Source organism: Ornithodoros turicata, chromosome 3, assembly GCF_037126465.1.
Source record: "Ornithodoros turicata isolate Travis chromosome 3, ASM3712646v1, whole genome shotgun sequence".
Taxonomy (NCBI): Eukaryota; Metazoa; Arthropoda; class Arachnida; order Ixodida; family Argasidae; genus Ornithodoros; species Ornithodoros turicata.
This window is the reverse complement of record NC_088203.1, coordinates 85,700,431-85,722,541: the sequence shown is the minus strand read 5'-3', so window position 1 is coordinate 85,722,541 and position 22,111 is coordinate 85,700,431. Positions and strand designations below refer to the sequence as shown.

The 22,111-nt window shown below is 43.4% G+C and overlaps 2 protein-coding genes across 2 annotated transcripts in view; one reads left to right on the top strand and one right to left on the bottom strand.

Annotated features, from left to right (window-relative positions):
* LOC135388741 (gamma-tubulin complex component 4-like) overlaps positions 1 to 15,792 on the top strand; it is a 26,136-nt gene extending 10,344 nt beyond the window's left edge. Inside the window, exons 11-18 of the mRNA XM_064618505.1 lie at positions 4,354 to 4,440; positions 4,525 to 4,624; positions 5,361 to 5,670; positions 8,001 to 8,099; positions 10,573 to 10,692; positions 13,030 to 13,044; positions 13,367 to 13,487; positions 14,528 to 15,792. Coding sequence (XP_064474575.1) covers positions 4,354 to 4,440; positions 4,525 to 4,624; positions 5,361 to 5,670; positions 8,001 to 8,099; positions 10,573 to 10,692; positions 13,030 to 13,044; positions 13,367 to 13,487; positions 14,528 to 14,544 — 869 coding nt within the window. The 3' untranslated portion in view covers positions 14,545 to 15,792. The remainder of the gene's footprint in view (positions 1 to 4,353; positions 4,441 to 4,524; positions 4,625 to 5,360; positions 5,671 to 8,000; positions 8,100 to 10,572; positions 10,693 to 13,029; positions 13,045 to 13,366; positions 13,488 to 14,527) is intronic.
* Positions 14,130 to 22,111, bottom strand: LOC135388745 (uncharacterized). The gene is made up of 7 exons (XM_064618511.1): positions 21,892 to 22,111; positions 21,558 to 21,715; positions 19,341 to 19,426; positions 19,210 to 19,261; positions 16,717 to 16,826; positions 14,761 to 14,914; positions 14,130 to 14,685 (listed from the first exon to the last, which is right to left on the bottom strand). Exons 1-7 carry the CDS (start codon positions 21,951 to 21,953, stop codon positions 14,549 to 14,551), a joined length of 759 nt encoding a protein of 252 aa, XP_064474581.1. The 5' UTR covers positions 21,954 to 22,111; the 3' UTR covers positions 14,130 to 14,548.

Genomic DNA, 22,111 nt, shown 5'->3' with positions numbered 1-22,111 from the left:
GCTCGAGCAGAGCTTCGGCAAATATGATTATGGGTTTAGGGACACCGCCACTGTAGCAGCCTGTGCTGGGGACCTTCCCAGTAAGGCCAGTCTGCCCTGTTAGATGGCGACAGCTTAGCTCTTGATAATCAGTGACATGGGGCAGATACTGATTGTACACATGCACACTGAGACAGTTAATCACATATTGTTGAAAGTCATTCGCAGATAATGTTATCCTTTCGGTATATGTGCATTTAGAAGAAGTGACCTTGAACATGGTTTAGAATGTGTATGGATTGAAATTCTCGTCTTTGATGGTTTTAATATTTTGTTAGGGAACTATTACTTCCCTCCCGGATTTTGTTGTAACCGGTTTGTTGCTCACTTTGATGCCTTGTCGCAGAAGATTGACTTCTCAAAATACCGGGTTCAGATATACGGCGATTTTAACTTACCTGGTGTTAGCTGGGACTGTATGACGCATACGAGTACTGACTCTGGTATTGCAAGAAAAGCTGCTGATCTTTCTGATTTTGTTAACCTTTGTGGTCTATTGCAATACAATCAAAGATATACTTGTGCAGGCAATCTCCTAGTTTTCGCCTTTTCGAACTTTACAATTGCTTCTCTTGAGGTAGCCGATGTACCGCTCTCGCGAGTTGATGTGTATCACATCCCTTTTGTAGTTTGCTTTACAATTCCTGATGTTGGTAGATCTCAAAATAGTGCGGAATATTATTCCTTCAAGCATGGCGACTATTTTGCTTTATACTAATATTTGTCGGAGCAGCCATTTGATTGTGTTATACAGGACGAGAATGCCGACTCGGCTGCTCTGAAGTTGACCGATGTTGTGTTTTCGGCGATAGAGAAGCTTATTCCTAAAAGGCAATCACAACATCATAAATATCCTGCTTGGTTTTCTTTGGAACTGAAACGATGCTTGCGAAGCAAGCTTCATTATCATCGTATGTTTAGAAAGAACCTAACACAGTACTGATATGATAAGCTCAGTGCGGCAAGGGCGTTGTCTAAGAGGCTCTTTGCCAGAGATTAGGCTTTGTATTTGGAATCAATCGAACCTTAGACGAAGTCCTCGTGACTTCTGGAAATGTGTTAAGCAGCACAAGAAGTACAATCATCAGCATAACATTACACTGAGAGAACAAGGTGGTCTAGTATCTGATGCCCGCAGAGTGAGCAATCTATTTGCTGCCCATTTCAGCTCTTGTTTTTCTTCTTCAGCTGTATGTGTGCAGCCCTCAGTTATACAATGTAATGATTGCCTTCCTTTGAAGAAAGTTGATGAGGATGAGGTTCGACGGGCAATTAAGAAACTTAAACCGAAAACTACGTCAGAAGTTGACAGTATTCCCAGCTTCATTGTCAAGGGTTGCACGGATTTACTGTTACCGAGTCTTACACATATTTTCAATATTTCATTGTGTTCTCGTCACTATCCTATCACCTGGAAATCAGCAATAATTGTACCTGTTTTCGAGTCTGGCGATCCTTGTATTGTTAACAATTATCGTCCAGTCTTTACGTTGTGCGTTCTTGAAAGTATTTGAGATTATTCTCTATGAACTAGGGGTGTGCGAATCCGAATATTTTAAGTCGAATCGAATGGGAGAAAAAATTCCGAATACCGAATCGAATATCGAATATTCGTGCAAAATTTACAATATGTGACTTTCGCACTAAAAGTTTCCATTTTGTGGCCCGCTGTCACAAGAGAGGCATGCAATTCTTCTGTTTAAAGCCCCTACTCTTTAATTTTACATCAGAGTGCTTCCTGCTTTTCAGGTGAGCCTACACTTCAGTACACTTACTACTGGAGTATTGGAGTGGTTACCTTCATTTCAAAATTTTATGTCCGGCAGTGGCATGTTATACTGATGAGGCTGTGATCGTTTCAGACAACCACAGACCATTTGTGAAACAAACGAAGTGGCATCCTGCCTCAGCTTTGCCATGAACGCCCTATAGTTTCTTCGCTCTCACCTGAGGAAGTTGCACTGCTGAAATTTTAGACATAAAAGACATCTTTAAAACACCCTTCTTGTTTGTAGGCTGTAGTCATTACTCAGGAGTAACCTCACAAACATCAAATTAAAGTCCCCCGTCGGCACCCCTAACTTGTATGTGGGAGGGGCGCCACCCCTTCTACAGACGATGTCTACAAAGCTAAGTTTAGATAACGTTATCTTAAACTAAACACCGTCCGGCCTGTGTTGATCCTGCAGCAAGGGCAATTTCGTAAAGCAGGCTTCACCTCATGCACGGAAGCATCAGGTGAAGCCCACTTTCGGGTTGTGTCGTTCATATTCGTGGAATAGTCGAATATTCGAAAAATCGAGTATTGGATATTCGAATTCGAGAACTCGAATATTCGCACACCCCTACTATGAACGTTTCTATAACTACTTTTGTAGAAAAATTTGCATTGAGCAATGTGGATTTATGAGAAATCGATCTGTGGAATCGAATCTGTGTACATTTATGAGCTATACGGTCCCGTCCATTTGTAACCGTGAGCAAGTGGACACAATTTATTTCAACCTTACTAAGGTGTTTGACAAAGTTAATCATGAGTTACTTCTTTCGAAATTACAACTGTATGGTTTGTGTGAAGAGTACTGCACGTTATTGAAGAGCTATGTTTCGGACCGAGGTAACATTGTACGAGTTGGCACTGTGTCATCTGATCCATTCATTTCTGTCTCTGGCGTACCTCAGGGTAGTAACTTAGGACCACTCCTGTTTTTAGTGTTTATTAATGACCTTGTAAATGTTGTTAAGCGGTCTCGTATACTCTTATTTTTTGGACGATCTAAAAATATTTTGTTCCGTCTCAACTATGGAGGGTAGTTTATTGCTGCAAGAGGATGCAGTAGAGATTAAGAACTGGTGTAAAGTTAACGCATTGTGTCTGAACGTGTCCAAGTCTAAAATTGTATCGTTCACACGGAAGAAGACCCGAATAGCACAATTTAATTATGTTCTTGATAACTTGTCTATAGAGAGGGTTGAGGTTATCCGTGACCTTGGTGTCTTTTTCGACAGTGCATTGAAGTTCAATCACCATGTTTCGTATGTGTACTCTGCCAGTATGAGATCTCTGGGGTTTATTTCTCGTATCTCTAAGGGATTCAAGAATATGCATTCACTTCTTAGTCTGTATTATAGCCTTGTGAGAAGCAAACTGGAGTTTTCTTCTGTAGTTTGGAACAGCTTATTGAAATCGTCGGACCATTTGGAAACTATACAAAAGAGACTTGTCAGAATTGTTTACGACAGATTTGTGAGTCGGACGTGGTACTTCAGCTATAACAATATTCTATCTAAGCTGAGCATGATGCCTCTAAGTAATAGATGACAGCTGCGTGATATGATATTTTTTCACAAGCTTGTTCATGGAACAATGGATGCTCCCGCACTTTTGTCCGAGGTTTGCTTTTACGCCCCTCCGAGGTTAACTAGGTTTCCTTCTACATTTTACCCTGGTTTCCCTCATATATCCTCTCCGATTGTTTGAATGCAGTGTTTTTACAATCACTTCCAAAATAATGATGTTGATATTTTTTCTGATTTTAAGGTTTTTAGAACAGCTGTCTATTCTTGTTTGTGTGTCTAATGTTGCTTAGCGCTTTTCTGTTTTATCTGTTTTATTTACTGTATTGGTGTTTTGTCAATTAGAGTGCACCTCCGTGTAGGCTTCAGCTGTTGGTGGGCACTGACAATAAATAAATAAATAAATAAATATTCGCACGAGCTACATTCCCCCAGAATACTTCAGTGGAAGACGCACAGAACATCATAGATTTCTACTGCCCTGTGAGCACGGGCACTCAACGCCATGTCTTTTCATGCTCTTCTAACCATGGGGAACATCCTGCGGCTCATCCACAAGATATTCCGTAGCAGTCGACAGAGCAAGTAGTGCCTTCTGCTATGCGCACAGTGGGCCACTCCCCATAATCCGGTGCCGTGCGAATGCTCAACAAACGGCGCAGCAGAACTTCCGCCCTGTGGATGTTTTTCTTTTTCCTTCTTCCACTGGAATATTCTGTGGGGACGTCGCTCGTGTGAATACATGGTTTATAGTACACTATTCTGTTAGGAGCCTCTAGGTTTAACGAGGAACCTTCATACAGAATCTGTACTTCATCAGTTGAATGTGCATTTAATTGATCAGAATAATATCTTAACTTATCAGAATCTGCACTTAAGCCTAGATGCTCCCAACGATTTGAATCTTATCCCGACTGCATCCTTTGTGGACTTGACGGCATTTTTGTGTCTTGTCTATTTACATTATTCTGGTAAGACTCGCTACACTCCACTGCTAACTGACATTGTTATCTGCAGAAGTGAACGAGCTATTCCAGTTACACTGCGCTATGCTCCACCTTGAAGAGGACGCTGACAAGTTGGCTCTTACAATCCGTTTGCCTCGTCAGTATCTCCTGTGTTGTTCTAATCTGTAGTGTTTTAAATTAACGTGTCTCACAGTCATTCATTCTTTGCACATTTGTACAGAGACTGACAGTGAGACTGCGTGTGGTTGGGATTGCCTGGGCCTCTCCTACTCTGTGGCCTACCCTCTGCACGTCATCTTTACACCTGGAATTCTGACAAAGTAAGCAGGACAGGGGAGTAGTTAACTGAGGACTCAGTTTTCAAACTCGTTTCGTAGGAGAGCGTTGGTGTGGGAAATAGGTTTAGTTACACATCACTGAATATTTTATTTGTCTCCTGTGGAATACCATTTGGGCTGGCAGTTTTTATATTACCATACAAGAATGGTGCTGAAGAAAAAAAAGAGCAAGTGGATGATTAGTTGGTGCAGTAAAACAAAAATGCAAAATAACACTAAGGAAGAATGACAGAAAAGGTGGACTTGGAAATGATGCCTGAAATCAGAGATTGCGAATCAAATGTGAAGGACAATTTCAAGTGAAGCGCTTCAAAGCAAAAAAAGGGGAAAGTGCTGCTGGTCATTTCTAAACATTTTGTTATTTATGTTGGGACTTTCCTGCAGGATACTCCTAATTTAGTTGTGGTCTGCCTCAGCCAATTCTCGTTATATAGTGCTAGTGTTTCACACTGCATTTAATGATTAACAGAATCCTTTCCAGGGCTAAGTGTGACGTGAATACGATTGATAGATGCAGGATACATAGGCGATGTTTAGCACATTACACAGATAGGGCAAATTCAAAGATTCTGAACTGTTGGTTCTCAATGTTTAAAGCCTTTGTTACAATTACAGATCCCATTTAATCCCAACCCCACCCAAAAAATCCCATTTAAAGTAATTTCAGCTAGTACGATTGTGATTTGATGCGCTCGTGATTCAAAGAAACATGTTACAGGTACGCACACCTGTTCCGATTCCTGCTGGACGTCCGACGCACGCAGGATGTGCTACTGCGGTGTTGGCTGCAGCAGACAAAGAACAAGGTTTCATGCGATGAGGAGAGCATGCAGCTGGCTCACATGAGCCTGCACATGAGCTCCCTGGTGGAAAGCCTGCAGTATTACCTGCAGGTAGATGTTGTGGAAAGCCAGTTTGCAGCACTAGTGCAGCGAGTTCAGACGACCAGAGACTTTGAGGCCATCCAGCAGGCTCATAGCTGCTTCTTGGGAACACTTCTAGCCCAGACGTTTATCCTGCTAAAGCCGGTGAGCCCAAAGAAATCTTGGCAGTAACCTAAAGGATGGGACCAGTCATTTCATTTTAAAAACTATAAAACCCCAGTGCAGGAGACACGAGAGGACGACACATACACTCGAAGCACTGACTGACAAACAGACTTTTAATGCATCAGACACACACTTATGTACATCACTGCTCTCACTGACCCCTAGTGGAAGCCAAGGCCGACACGCTCAAAAACCTGTATCGCCCTAGGGTTTTTATCGCTTTTATAATGTGTGCCGTGCGCCTTTTGCTAATCGAGACAAGGTCATATGATGTCGGCAGCCACGATGAGGACGAAAAAGAAAGCTAGAGAGGATTTCTGGAAGTTCCTGCGCGGATAGGCAAGATGACACTCACAATGACAATTTGTTATGAAATGCTCTCACTCCGAGATCCAGACTGACAGAACCACGAGCTGAAGGTCACTTCCAGATGAATGGGACATTGAGACCCAGTTCACGGCATGCTGATCTGTGCTTGGGCGAAGTCTGGGGCCATGGTTAGTGACGACCAGGATGAGCACAACAGACCCGAATTATATACACGACCAAACTGGAAGCCTCCATTCGCACTTTACGTTCCAAGCAGATATGGTGCACATTCACACATTTTCCTCCTCCTTCTTCTTCTTCTACGAATGAGATAATGGCCGTGAGCCACTAAGGGAGATTGGCCAGGACAAAAGGGGCAAACCCTGGTGCCTCCTCTACCCTGCTTTTCTTCCCTTTTCGTCTTCTCTTTTGCCTTTTTCCTCCTTCTCCACTGATGTCCAAAGATATGGGAAACGTTATTCAGCCTCTTTGCAGTTTTATTTGATTTCCATTGACTGTGCAAGTAAATGAAGCGTTTTGCACCACCACAACATGATCTGAAATTTGTAAGCCCAGGGTGACAGGAAATAACGAAAACAGGTTGTGGCTTCGTTTCGCAATTTCCGCGTAATGTCTGTAGGCTATAACATGTCGACACCAACGTGTTTCAACCGTGTCGTGTGCAACCTAGGTTTTTTGTGTACGAGGAATATGCGCAAGCATTGCAGAAATCACACAAAACGACTGGTGACTAACCATTCGGCCGGTAACAACACAGCACGGAACAGCAACAGATCGACGAAGAAGTTCAGGAGACAGCTGGACAGCCTGTGCGCATTCAAAAGGCATGCGTGAGCACGAGCGGTCATATGTTTGCACAAGATTTCACTTGACCCATCGCGCGCCAAGAGAAAACAAAAATAACACAAAAAGACGACGTTACATCAGCGGTACCGCATTTCCAAGCAAGCGCCAAAATGTTGTGAAGCGGTGACTGCGCGAACCATTTTGCTCGCTGCACCACCCCTCGATTGTAGACGACGAAGTGCCGGCTCTGATGCACCGCCTTAACTGACTGAGAAGTGTGAATGATGTTTTTACTTGGGAATGCTAATCACAATAACGAGTGGCAATTACGTAGAGCATAATGTTCGGCAAGGTACCATTGAGTAGACGACGACTGGGAGGGCAGTGACGTTCCTTCAGCGCATGCATTTCTAGCGCATCGGATCATATGGTGACACTGTGTGACACGTGATGCTGCAATGTTTTCCTGACATTTCCTATCCATCTTTCTCCATGCTCGATGTACAGTCTTTCCTAATTCAAGCAGTTCCACTCTTGCAGTACTATTTGTTATTCCTATAGCTGCATGACAGCAAGTCATGTCGAACTTGCAGAACACGAAAAGGGTGGCAAAAATTTGAGTACGAAGAGGATAATCAGTTAATAACTCTCTGTGCTGTGAATAAGAAATGCACATTGTTCAGGATCACTGCATAACCTCCCTATAGGGAATGCATTGTGTGTCTGCAGGGAAAAGTTCTGAGTCGTATTATGCAACTCATTATGCACATGTGATGTAAGCACTTGTTTGTACTGTAACCTTTTTCGTTGGCCAGCTCACTGGAAGCTCATGCTAAATGACGGCCGAAGGTACTTGCTATTGAATACCAACAAGTTTAAGATCTGGCACCAGGTAACGTGGTGAATGAATTATTTGAGTATAGTTTACTCGAGTATATAGTATTGAGTAATTGTCTGCAGTTCAGAGTTGTATGCCTGCTGTCTTTGTGATTCTGGCTTTTGTGAGTGATACTTGAGTGATATTGTGAACGGAATTTTTATCTTATGCACAAAAAGCACCATATCATAATCATCAACATGAACTTACTTTACATAAAAGTAATGCCATGAGGAAGTGGATTTTGGAAAAATAGTCCTCATTATGCCACTATTGTTCTGGGTGTGGTGTGAAGGGAAGTTCCTTGTTGTTCCAGTTGCACGAACATATACGGGAAGTTCTTCGATTGTGCCGCTCCTTCGCTGACTTGTTCCTCTTAAGGGAAGACTTCAAAAAATTGCAAGGTGTCATGAAGGTATGCTGCATGCAGTTCTTGAAGGGGGGATCTATTTATTTGGTGTAGTATCTTGAGTGCATACATATTAGTGTGGTTTATAGAACCACACGCGAGTGGTAATTGGTACTTAATTATCACTCACAGTTATTAGTCTAGCCTTGTCGTAACAGACATGTGCAGCAACATCAGCAGGGTATCAGTGGCTGGGTATGACGGATGCAGCAAGCAAGTCAATCTGGCTGCCATGATATGCACTATTATAAACACAAAAATACAGTAGAATCCCGATGATACGAATCTCGCATGGTAGCGGAAAAAAATTGTATAATCCGAAATTCGTATCAAAAGAATTAAACAAAAATAAAAGTTAAGGCAAGAAAATAGACAGCACTGTTCATTTTCCATTACTGTCAGTGAAAGAGGTCGATCGTAGCGCTTTTGTGTCTCCGTTTTTTGCTAATGCTGCCCAGATTCGCGAAATGATTAAGAGAACGTGCATGAAAAAGCACGTGCTTTCCACCCGCGAGTTGCACGGCAGTGTTCTAAAGTGAGCTTCTCCTAAAGCACGCAGGCATTAGGTAAAACCGACTTGTGGAATGGTGACGCGTAATGTTGCTAGAAGTTGTCCTGATATGTTCCCTCCACGTGTTCTGGTCGCTGTTTTCCCAAGCCAGTGCAATGTCACACAGCTTTGCGGTTTATTTTTGTGACAGAGGTAAAATGTCAGAACAGAGATGAGGTGATAAGGTTCTGGGCCATGTAATTCATTTTGTCTTATCTCCTCCACCATCACCACCAAATGGAGAGTCATTACCTGCATTGTGCAACATGATGCAAAGGGACGAGCACGATGAGGTTCTCCCTCCCTTTTCGGAAGGAGGAGCAGTATGAATCGCACGCTTTCGCGTCACGGGGGAACGACCTCTGTAACATACTCGGCTCGTTCGTATCATCCGTAAAGGCACGATAACGTGTTCGTATCATCCGAACTATAATACATGGGAAGAATAGGCATTCCGGAAAAATTTGTGTCATCCCAAAATTCGTATCATCAAGATTCTACTGTAATACCCTGCACTGCATAAGGGCAAACCTGAGCGGGCAAAAACACCTTATGATGGATGGGCACTGCAACGCAGCTCTTTTTCTCTCCTTCACCAAAGGCTTAGGGCGAAGGGAGACCAGTAAGTTTTTTGTCTATTATTTTAGAAATAGATATATATTATTATACTATTATAATACGAGGGGTGTTCAAGTTAAACCGGGACTTTTCATTTTTTGCAAAAGTAAAATGAACTTATAGGCAAGAAATTAGTTTTATTTTTCAACGTAATCTCCAGCTGCACGAATGCACTTGTCCCAGCGTTTCACGAGGGCTTGAATGCCAGCAGCGTACAAATCCTTACCGGCGCGTAGCAGCCATGATCGGATCGCATTCTTGACCTCGTCGTCGCAGCTGAAGTGTCGGCCCCCAAGGAACGCCTTCAGTGGCCCGAAGAGATGGAAATCGCTGGGGGCGAGGTCTGGACTGTAAGGTGGATGTGGCAGCAACTCCCAGCCAAGTTCCTGTAAAGTGCGTGTCGTGAAATGCACGGTATGCGGGCGTGCATTGCCCTGTAGGAGGAGGACTCCTTTGGTGATGAGGCACGGCCGCATTTGCTTCAGCGCCTTATGCACATCCCTCAGCACCTGGCAGTAATATGCACTATTGATGGTGGTACCACTGGGCAGAAAATCAACATGAACAACGACAGCCTTGTCCCAGAAAACCGTGGCCATGACCTTACCCGCAGACGGGGTGCTTCAGAACTTCTTGGGAGCTGGCGAGCCCGGATGCTTCCACTGTTTTGATGCGTATCAACCACAAATAAGTCCACAAGTACTGGAAGTCATCAGTGAATATAATTATGGGCAAAAATCGTTCACGATGCTATATATAAAAAATGTGTACATACACTATAATTCACAAGCAGCACTAGTTGACAAGAAAATTGCAGATAAGTTCTCAAGGTGAACGTGCTCAATCAAAACGAACAGGCTACAACATCTATTACAGAATGATGTACACGCCAGCTCCCGTCGATTGACACTCGTTTTTCATGGGTGATCTTGAAAGCGTTACAACTTGCTTTTTAATGTTCTTATTGTGCTACAATTTTCAGGATCTGTTAAACACATAGTTGTGCGTATCCAGGACACAGCTTGACCTTCGCCGGACGTTAGAAGAGTCTGAAATGACGAGCGCAAAAAGTGAATTTTTTCATCGTCAAAAACAAGGACCTGTAACTTATAGATATCATATATCAAAAATATCGCGACGTACGGCTTCTGATATGATGAAACTACACGATGCAAAAATAGCGACCGTGGTATCTTGACCTGTTTCCGCGAAATCTTGCTAAACAGCAATTATCAAAGTTGATGTTCAAGGTCGATGTGTCGATATCAAGGATATCGTCATGTTCCCAGCTTTGTAAAACCATTATCATAGGCGCTACCAGAAAATGGAGAACATACAAGCCTAGCCAAGGACAGCAGCTCTTTGCTATGGAAACGCCCATTTTCAGGGGAGGAGTGGGACCGCAGCCTTCAGGCTTTTGCCTGTTCACAGGTAAAGACTGTTGATATAGCCCAAAAAGATCTCATGGAATGAAGTTGTCTCACACTTATGCTTGTCAAAGTATTCAGCTGACATACAACCTTTTCTTTACGGAGAATAGTACAGGTTCAGGTTCGCCTAATCCCTTTTACAACAGGGCAGACATCCACAAGAAGGAGTCACAGGCGAGTCTCCAAGCTCTCATAAGAGGAGCGAGGAATTTGAGTCAATGCTGGGGGGTTCGTCTTGCGGAGGCGCCACTTGATGGCTCTGGCTTCGGTTGGCCGTCCGCTGTGTTTTGCCGGTTTCGGTTTCGAGATGGGGTCTACCGCCGTCTCGTGGAGCGCCCTTGATTTGATTTCGGAGGCCTTTTCCCACTTGAGGATGACTTTCTTCGTGTCGTTGATCTGGGGTTGGGAGCAGGGTGATGCCTCGAAGCCCAACATGGTGGCGATAGGGTCTGGTGTCTTGGGCACTCCGTCTTCGCGTAAGGCCGGGCAAGTCTGCAGGATGTGTTGTATGTCCTCTTCTTCTCCGGTGTTACGTAAGGTACATGCTGGGTTTGCGTTTCCAAATAGTTCGCAGAGTCGCTTCTGTGTTGGGAGGGAGCCCGTACGGGCTTGAAACAAGAAGCCACTTGCTCTGTCTCCTTTGTAGAAGATTTCGGGTGCCGGAGTTGTCTTGTTTTCAGAGTAGATGGTCATGCTTCTTTTCTTCGCTGTCTCCGAGCGCCACCTTTTCTCTTCAGTCCGGGTTATTTCCTTCTTGGTTGTATTGTTCCACTCGCGTTCATTCCTGTGGCAATATGGTGAAATGGAATATTGAGTCCCCTCACAGTGACGACCGAAGTCCTACAGTTTCCAGAATAGTTTAGAAGTGCTTTTAGGGCAGAGCATTGGTGGGCTGGATTTGGCCGTGGACCAAGCAATTTTGACATAGCGAGAGGGCGAGTGTCCAGCTGATTTAGAGACACTGAAAGTGTGGATCTGAAAGGTTGGTAGTGCAGGTGCTCTAGATCTTCGAGATCACTGCAGTGACAGCATCTAGGAGAGTCGATTTGTTGCAAGCAGTAACGCCACCGAGCTGTGAAAGCCACATTGAGTCGCACCCGATGAATTAATGCAGCGTCTTGACGAGAGGTGCTTCGTAGCATCCAGAAAACGAGCGCTGGATTAACTCTGGCAAGCATAGATGTGGAGAGAATGTCAGTTGTCCATTGGCGAGAAGCCAGGGGCACAACTAGTCGTCGAAGAATGGAACTATTGCCTCCTCTCAGCAGTGCAATACTCGTCCATCTCCCAGACGAAAGAGCTGCTTCTGCAGTGCTGTCAGCCTGTTCATTCCTCATGATACCAGAGCGAGCTGGAAGAACTAGCCTGTGTCCTGCCCCATACACGTGCAACACGTCACTAAGGGTGCGGATGAGCCTAGTATGCCTGTGCTCTCAATAGCTTGCAGTGCAGATTTGGAGTCAGTGAACACTATCCATTCTCATGGGCTAAAATCAACTACATGTGCTGCAGAAAGAATAGAATGGCATAGAGTTCTGGAGCTGTTGATGAGGTTGAATGCGAAAGGTGCCATCGTTGTGCTAGGCCTTCGAATGGTGCTACAACGGCCAAGAGATACAGACTTGCCATGGAAGTGCCATCCGTGTATACTGCTGCAGAAGTGGAAAATTTCTCTTCTACCGGAGCATAAAAATGGGCTCGAAGGGCTTACGAAAATGGGCGGGACCAGTAGAGACCAAGGGGCTTCTGGCAGTGTTACGTCCTTAGCGATGAAGACAGTGTCATCTGTCAAGACGTCATCTATGCTACTCGATAAAAGTAATCTTCGGGGCGATATCGAATTTTCCCCGAGGAGCGGGCGACGGTGATTGTGTGAACGCATGCGGAGGAAGTGCCGAGCAGTTTCCCTTTCGCGTAGAGAACCTCAATCGGGAGTTCTCCAGCTTCAGCAAGAACCTGCCGTGTCTCAGCCGTTCGTGGAAAATCCAAGGCAGCGACGAAAGCTTCGAGCTCGGGCAAGACGAAGGCTTGATGTCAAAACGCTGTTGACCTAATGTGTTCGTGGGAAAGCTTGCATCTCGTTCCGTACACTCCTACGTATTACAAGAGAATGTTGGCACAACTTTTCCTGCAGTGCGCTTAACAGTTATGAACCCGAATAAACCAGTTCAAACTGTTATTTCTGCACTCCGGAAATGGGCCAAAATCCCTGAACCGAACCCGTAAATTTTTTGGTTCCACACCCTGGTGGCTATAGACTTTAACTTCAGACACGTTACCCTTTTAGACCCTTGTGTTTTTGTGTTTTATATTTTCTGAAAATTTTGTTTTGTTTCAGAAGCTACAAAGTAGGGTAAGTCTGGCATTATCAGGTGGAAAATAAAAAAGGTAAAAAGATGCTGTGGTTAATGCGCAGTTCTTAGTGTTCTCCCAGTGCCCATACCAGTGACTGATCTTTATTTCCAGTGCCAGTGCTTGACTTGTGCCAGTACTTTGGCAGCTTCGCTTCTTTTTTTAAAGTGACGATGATGCAAATCATCATGGAGTAAAAACGGACGTTACTGGGTTTTAGCCCCAAAACACAAGGCTCTTGTGTATCCCCAAACAAACAAACAAACAAAAAAAAGGCATAGTTAAGTAAAAGCTGTAACATATTCTTGACCGGGTGATTACAGAACTTTGAGACTGAACGCTACTTGCTGCTCCGCATCTTGTCAACATTGGCAAACAGGCACTCCGAGATGCACATCTCACAACTTCTGCTTCGGCTCGACTACAGCAACTTTCTTTCTTCAGGTAAGCAAAACATGACATGCAGGATGCTGCTGTTTTCTACTCCCCTAAGATGATGCCAGCATTGACAGCGAAATGAGTCGGCAGAACCTTTCTCCATGTCGTTACAATACTGATTGTTAAAGTTATATTGCTAGAGAATAGTGGCTCAATAGCCAATCCTGTGCTATAGACATAACGGGCAGGTTTCTTCCGTTACATCAATTTCCCCCAGATGTACAGAGTAGGAAGTTCCTCTGTCATATCTTTGACAAAATACTGCTGTCGTGCCTTGTTCACTTGTGTTACAGTCCGTAGCGAGTTTTAGTGCCTCGTACACTAAGGCAATAGCGTATGATGCACACCAGAACTCTCTAATAATGAGTAGGGCCTAGTCATGCAGTTTACTTATGTGGTTTAGCCTATTGTTTTATAATACGTCAACTTGTGGACTGGCTGTTTTGGATGCACTTTGATAATGATCTGTTTAGCTCAGGAAAGCCTCAAACAATGTAATAATGTGTCTTAGATATGTGACGTGACAATGTGTGTTATGCACACTTTGTTGCTTTGATAATCGAGGAGGGGGATGATGATGACAAGGGTCCTACTAAGTCATGATGTTGGCCAATAACAAGGAAAGAAATGAAGAGAGAACATGCAATGTGGATTGTATATATTAACAATTTATTTATAACGTAACTTTCCTCAGTTACCTCAGACCTACAGACCTCAGTTACAGACCTCAGTTACAGACCTCAGCATTTGTGTCACATGACCTTTCTTGCTGCCTGAAATGGTGTAACTAAAAGACAAAAAACAAAACAGAAAACACATTTCCAATCAATGCTGGACAACAAGCAAAAGTTTGGCTTAGACAATCAAAACGCCAATGTCTACACGAAAACAGAGTACCGTCAAGCAGTTAAAGTTTACTCCATGTGCAATGTGTTCATCTTGTTGCTTCCCCCATGGCCACTGCCTTCTGATGGCCACCATCACAGTTGGGTTTCATCTTTGTCATTGTAGTAGACAGTGGATAATAAATTCTTTTCGCTTCACAGCACAGGCGAAGCAATGAGCCGTCAGGAACGACCAGGCAGGTTAAATCCAAAGAGTCTCCTGAAGATGGAGGCACTGTTGTCTCCTCCTTCTGTTGGAGGATGCACTTGCAGCTGCTGGCCAGGTGACTGCCACATCTTGTCAAACTCTGTCTTGCCAGCTGTGGTACATCCAGACGTTGCTTGTAAGTTGCCACCAAGCACTGCACCAACTTAAAAAGAGCAAAAGTGCCTACCTTCGTCCATATTTACGAGCTGCTCCTCGGTGTGCTGTGCCCCGGTGGCGTCGGTTCGCGTCGTGAGCGTGTGCGAGCGGTCCCCGATGGCGCGACGAACTGTGACCTCTCTGTTACCCATTGCATCCGTCACTACCTTCCTTTCTTCAATTCTCTGCACAATTGCAATGCATATATATAACACCAATGTAGAAGGACTCCACGGCAGAAAATGCGTTACTGCGAACGTGTCAGGCCTCCGCAACCACAGATTCTAACACAGCTGAGGACACCAGTGCACTGAAGGTGAACAAAAGCAATACACAGGCCAGCCCCCTGTACTGTCACTCGTGATGAGTCATGTGAAGTTAAGCTGTATCTACTCAACCCATTAAACTATAGCTTTTGCTATAAACCGTACAGCATAAAACCTGCATAGTGTCATAGTAATTGGGTCATTATATTCTAAAAGTTTGTCCCTTGTCAAATGCTGGAATAAATATTACATAGATTTGTGTTGTTAGTAAGCAAAGCGGGGTTTCATGTTGCTCATTGGCATCCTCAGGGACATGTTATTCCCAGTAATAAAATGTTCTTTTGGATGTTTAATTAGTGTATGTATTATGCCTTTATCCAGTATTGCTGCTTGCAGTCAATTGGCCTACAGTGTACCCTCTTCAATATGACCACCGCCGTTCCCCTGGATTTGGTCAAAACGCAAATTGTCATACTCTCGAGAAACGCCCCTTCCGGACAGACCGCTACGCTGCACAAAAGCCTACATAGATACGACGATTTATTTTCCGAAAAAGTCTGCTACCGATGTCTACTTTGAGCAATTATAACTGTTCATGTCTTCTACATGGACTACAGCACCATCAAATGCACACTTGTTATAAATGTCTTTCTGTAGCTTAACAAATAACTGTGCAGCCTATTGTGATTCGCTTGCCTCCTTCGCAGTGTCAAGGGGGTCCCACTCAACTCAGCTTCAAGCACCCCATCAGCAGCATTAGAGGGCAACCCAATATGTTACTCTCTGAAAGCACTGTGTGACCTAGTCCCGTGGTCACTGCCTTTTTAAGCACTTCGGTGCTTTGGCGGTTCGAAATGCGTAATCCCGAGATCAACATGATCAGGAGTCATCCCAACATTAACACGTCTTGCCTTCCTGAGGTAAATGGTAGCCTCTCGTTAGGGCTAGATTGAGGGCCAAGTGCCGCTGTCATAATAACGAGAAAATAATACATATGTTTGACCCTACTGGCGACACAAATCTCTGTCATTGTCGGATAAGCGATTTGTCATATTAACGAGGTGGGTTTACATGGCAGCGAAACGGTTTCCAAGAAAAGCTGTCATAAGGCGAGCGTGTCAGATTAAAGGAGGTCATACTAACGAGGGTACACTGTATATAGTAAACTTCTCAGTGACACCCGTGAGGTCAATCATAATCTTTCTACTCTGTTTCTGTTAATGAACTATACACAAGCACCAACTCTCAATTAAGACGTGACACTTGCATATCGACTGAGGTGACAAGAAAAGTTAGCAGAATTATTTCATTAGTGAAGCACCGTCAGCAAAGATCTGGTTTTACGCCAGGAGCTGTAAGATAAGGGTAAAATCGCCTGAAAAAAAGAAGAAGAAAAAAAAACTGCTTCTTGCATGTCAGATAAACACAGGGTTATGTTGCAGCCTAGCCAAATGTGTAGCTCAGTGACCGTATTGGTGCCTGGATTTGCATTTTGTTTGCATTTGTTTTGTTAAATTTTGCAAGTCTGTTTACGAGGTTTTTCGGATTTTTATCATTCTCACCCTGAGCGAGAATGATAAACATCCTGGGGTTAAAATAGAGTTTTTACCTGCAACACATAAGAGTCTACATATATAAACCAACTGTCTGCACCCTAAGGAGCAGGAACTCTACAGTACTAATACTAGGAACAAAGCAGTAGCAATCATGAAGGTACATACCCCATTGACAGAACTAAAAGAGTGGACTGCTGTAGAACTCTGTGGTATTATGGGCTGTACGGGAGGCAACAAGCTGTCAAGACCAGCCACAGCCACATGGTCGTCCAGGTCTAGCAACGAGAACGGTACACAATGGCACCTAAGGACTCGTATGTGAAACAGCAATGTATATGATAGAGCGGCATAATGTTGTCCCACATTTCATTGGTGTCATTCGCTGTCAAGAGTCTCTCTTTCTCTAACCCACTCACTCACGCGCACACGCATACGCACGTGCGCTTGGGTGAAGACTGATCACAAAGGCCCTCGGTTTTCTGCCGCGGCAAAAATTCAAAATTCCACGATTTTCCGCGGCAAGCAGTCAACGGCTGCTTGAAATTGGAAACACGCTATTTTCTTGGATAATGTGGGAACGAAAAATATTTTATAAAATTATACTAAGCACTCTTGTGGCTCAGCATTACATCATAATATCGTGTGTTATCCTTTGATGCGGTCTGTCACCTGCAATCATTTTATACCTTCTGAAAGATCTTTCAGTATCTACAGAGTTTATAGGAACTTTATAGGAGGGAGTTTACAATAAATTCCCCGGGGAAGTTACATCTTTAGGACACCCCTTTTTGTTCCTGGGCTGGAGTTAACTTCTTGAGGGCAACCTCCCAGACATCAAATCAAAATACCCTACTGCCACCACTATACTGCACACGGGAAGGACACCGCCCCTTCCTCAGGCGAGGTATGCACAATCAACTTGGGCTCACGTTATCTTAAGCTAAACTACAATCTGTGTTTGTCCTGCAGCACAGACAATTTCGTAAAGCAGGCTTCACGTTATGCAGGGAAGCATCAGGTGAAGCCAACTTTCGGGGAGGTGTCGTTCGTATTCGGTGAGTAGTCAAATCTGGAAACCCAAATATTGGCTATTCCATTCGCGAATCGAATACTTCGAGTGATACGAATATTCGATTCGAATTCCAGAACTCGAATATCCGCACACCCCTAAAAATAAGGGATTCGGTGCAATTCTGTGCCAAACGACGGATTCCGCGATTAATTCCGAATTCCTCGGAATTTTGCGGAATTGCTGAATCGCGGAACACCATGGGCCTCACTGATCACACACAGTTATTGCCATGTGCATTTCAAAGACAAATTCCTGTTTCCTTTCTTTCCAGAATTTTGAGTTTGAACATCTATCATTCTGCTTCAGGTTTGATTCTGATCTCCACGTGGCAAAACAGTTTGAACCTGTTTGGTTGAAAGAGTACATGACCTTCCTAGGATTTCAGAGTAACCTTGCAACAATTTAGAATATGGAATGAGTTTTCGTGGCTTGTAAACTTAATTACACAGCAAAACCCTCAGACGAGTCTGCACTTAATTGGGGACTCGAACCAGAACTTAACCTAGAACAAAACGTTTGCTTTTGGCTCAACTAGGTATTGTTTTTCCTTTAACATAACTGAGTTGGAACCCCGCAGAAGACAGCTATGGTTCCGGTGGCAAACACTTTTTACACCCTTTTTATCCCACAGGTTAGTCAGAGAGAGTAGTAGGAGACACATGAAGTACATTTCAGTGGTAGTTCTGTGAGGACATGACTGCTCTGCGGGTGTTGTTCAATGTGCAACAGAGCATGACAGAAGTGCGTTGAATTCAATACAGGTGTGGCCACCTTACTGATTAACACAGTATATAATAACACTGATAAACAAAGTATCTGAATACAGGGTGTCTCACGAAAAATGAGTTAAAAAAAAAAAAAAAGAGTTCATCGCTACACCAAAAACACAGACTAAATAGCGTTACCAGTGGCGAGAGGATACTCAGACTATTTTTTTGTTTTGTAATTAATTAACTAAATATAATCAGTCAGTATTTTAATTATAAGGATTAGAGCCAAATGTGAATGAGGCGGTTGTAGCGGGCGATACGACGACATGAAACCTGTTGATTGAAACTTTGTAATTCTGACGGGTCCTTTTTTTTCCCGGCTCCAAAGACTAACTTTCGTTTTTGCAGAAACGATGTGGGACCTGTCTCAGACGTGAGAGGAGTCAATGTCAAGCCAAAATGACTATGAGCACTGCGACTAGTCTTCGTTAGACAACAGGACGCTCCTCGACAGGTCCCTGCGACTGGTCCCACATGTGTGGTTTGCAAACCCAAAAGTTAGTCTTTGGAGCCGGGAAGAAAAAGGATCCGTTAGAAGTACAAAGTTGCAATCAACGGGTTTCATGTGGTTGTATCGCCTGCTACTACTTTCTCGTTGATATTTTGGCTCGAATCCTTATAGTTTGACTATCCTCACACCACTGGTAACACTATGCAGCCTGTCTTTTTGGTGTGCAATGAACCTTTTTTTTTTTTTTAAACTGTGGCTCATTTTTTGTGAAACACCCTGTATATCCTCTGCTACTACTTTGTATGACTTCCAATGTAGGCTACTGCTAAGTACATTTCTACTTGATGCACAAGTGCCTATCTTACCAGTATCGCGTAAGCCCTCCAGCTCATCCTTGCTTGGCAGATGATGTGGCACCTGTAGGAGAAAAAAAAAAACAAAAAAAAAAGTGTCATCTGCACTGTGCAGGTATACAATAACAATCCCTTTTACAAACCAGCTGAGTAGGTCCATCTGGCTCTTTCAACATCCTGTCCCTGAGGCAGCCTGGTGTTTGCCACAAACCATCAGGATTAGGCACCTCTAAATACAAAGAAAGTATGTTGTTATGCTACTACTACTTGCAGTAGCAAGCAGGTAACAAAAAAATTCTGGCAACTTCTATCAGTCATGCTGGAGCATTGTTTGCTTGGTCCTGTTCTACTTCCAGTGCCACTAACTAAAATGCTCCAAATCTGCAACACAATAGCAAGTGGATCCGGCTTCAACAGTTTTGGAAGGGTCGTGATCATTAAACAATATGTATATATCTTTGCTCCGTGTAGTAGATTCTTCGCAATCGTAGCACCTGTATATCAAAGGCAAAAGTTGCATTGTGAAGATTTTGCTTACGGTGCAAAAGGGTACCTGCAGCAGTGATTGGAAGCACTTAAAGTATGATTTTTTGTATTTTTAATTTTTGTATTTAAAGTACGAATTTTGATTTGTGTACACTGTACTGTACACCAGTATTTTTCTCCGGTACTTTCCTCTCAAGTACGCTATTGGTAATACAAATGCAAAACTTGGTTAAAATCATTTCTTTCGGTTCATATTAATGAGTTAGTTGTAAACTATCCATGTTTTCTAACTAGCACTTGGCAAAAATGCTAGCTAAAATCTTGCTATACATAACGGTCGAAACGTAATTACTTCACGTTTTATTGCAACCAAGTGTTGAAATGTTCAGCGATACCACCTAAATTTTAATGTACTTCATGAGTACTTTAAAGTTATTTGCAAAGGACTTGGTACTTTACTTTAACTACATTTTTAGTATACCTTGTACTGTGCTTAGAGTACAACAGGCGCTATGTACTTGGTACTTTACTTCAAGTACAATTCTGAGGTACTTTGCCCATTACTGAGTCCTGCGGCCTGTGAAAACATCAGATGATACAGCAATAAATAATTATTCAAAAACCTAGCTTGCCATTTTTTTTTACCTATTATGCACGTGCATAATGGCTACAAGGTAGGCTCCACCTCCTGTTTTCAACAATTCAAGGTCGAGAAAAACGTATTTGGGATGATGGTTCGCTAGGAGCGTGATATGTGGTGAAACTCATTTTTAAGAGTGTATGTAATATGCTCATTTCTGGTTGCTGCAACCCTTGTATTGAGGGGGGTACAGACTCCCTCAAGCTGCATTGTGTAGCTTTTTTTTCTGTACCTCCCATTTCTGCGGAAATGAACAATAAAGTTAAAAAAAGCAGCTGTTACACCAGAAACTAAGGTATAAAACGGGGGGAACTATGGTAAAGTTGACACACATCAATATGACAATGGTTAGTATGACATCCTCACTTTATTACCACTTTTCTGGGGCATCGTTTGTTCCTGTGGAGGTAAAGGCCTCTCCTTATTATGACAACTGGATAATCTGACCAACATTCCGGGGTCAAACTGGGGAGAACACATGTATTCTTCCCCTTTACTGTGACTCATCCACCACTGACAGAGTCATCCTCCTGACCCACAAGTCCAGTGGTAAAGGGATGACATACGCGCAGTATGTATTCGCCATAGCCCGTGCAATTGAGTCAGCAGAAAAGCTACATATTGACAGTTTTTCTAAGCAGACGCTTTTAACTGACTTATTTCATCGATAAATTGTAAAGTTGTAAATAATAAAGTGTGTTAATAAAATAAACTGAATTGAAATGCTGTGCCTGCGATATCTGCGTCTTCAATAAATGGCACATAGCCAGGCAGACTTCCATGATGTAGGGCTTACCTGGAACATCATCCATGTTGCTCGTTAATGTAACTATTCGCTCTATGACCAACATCCGTGGGAATAGCCTTCGTCATATCAGCAAGGGTTGACTGTATATGGTATTGAAGGGCACCACAGTGCAAAAATTTGTCGTGGCATGAAATTTGTTACCTTGACAACAGTGCAAAAGGAACAGCAATGTACGCTTACCCTCTTCTCTCCTCCTTAATCCAATCATCGCGGGGAATTGTCAGTGGACACTAATGGAAGGCCCGGCACTGTTACGCTTCTTGAAGCAAAAATTTCTTCCATTCCTTTTGTATTGCTGCCAAGGTAACGGCATCTTTCATTGCGCGAAGAGAAACTTTTGCACCTTGGTGCCCCTTTTATGCTGCTCGGGTAAACGAATCGACAAACAGCTGTTGTGGAGCGCTGGAATACATGCAGCAGTCGTACCTCTAAAGAATGGTTCTGGCATTCCAAAGCGGCTAAAGGAATCCTCGAAATGTTTCAGGGCGTCCCAAGGTTCGGCGAAAAACGACCCTGCGAAAGGGTCCCAGTCCTGGATGGAGCCATCGTTTTGTTGCTCTTCTTCACCCCGTGGAGCACCGTGTCTGCAAATTTTAGATTGGTCAAGCTTGTTATTGTAGTAGTGATGCAGTAATCGCAGATAATCCTGAATTTTAAGCACGACTTCTGTTCGTGCTCTCTGAGCACATGTCACTTGATGTGACTTTTTCAGTAGAAATACGCAGACGCATCTTTCACAAAGCCATATGAACTTCTTTACCTTTGATCCCCCCTGTAGTTTGGAAAGCCGAAGAATGACCGGAACAGTTCGTGCAGATCCATGATCACTACATTGAAATGTTGACCAGCTGGTATTGATCGGAATTTATCAATTCATCTGTCCTATATATTTCGAAGGACAAGCGCCAATGATCAACCTACGCGACCACAATCCACAACTTTACATCGCCTGCCAACAGTTGATGACGCAATAGACAGAG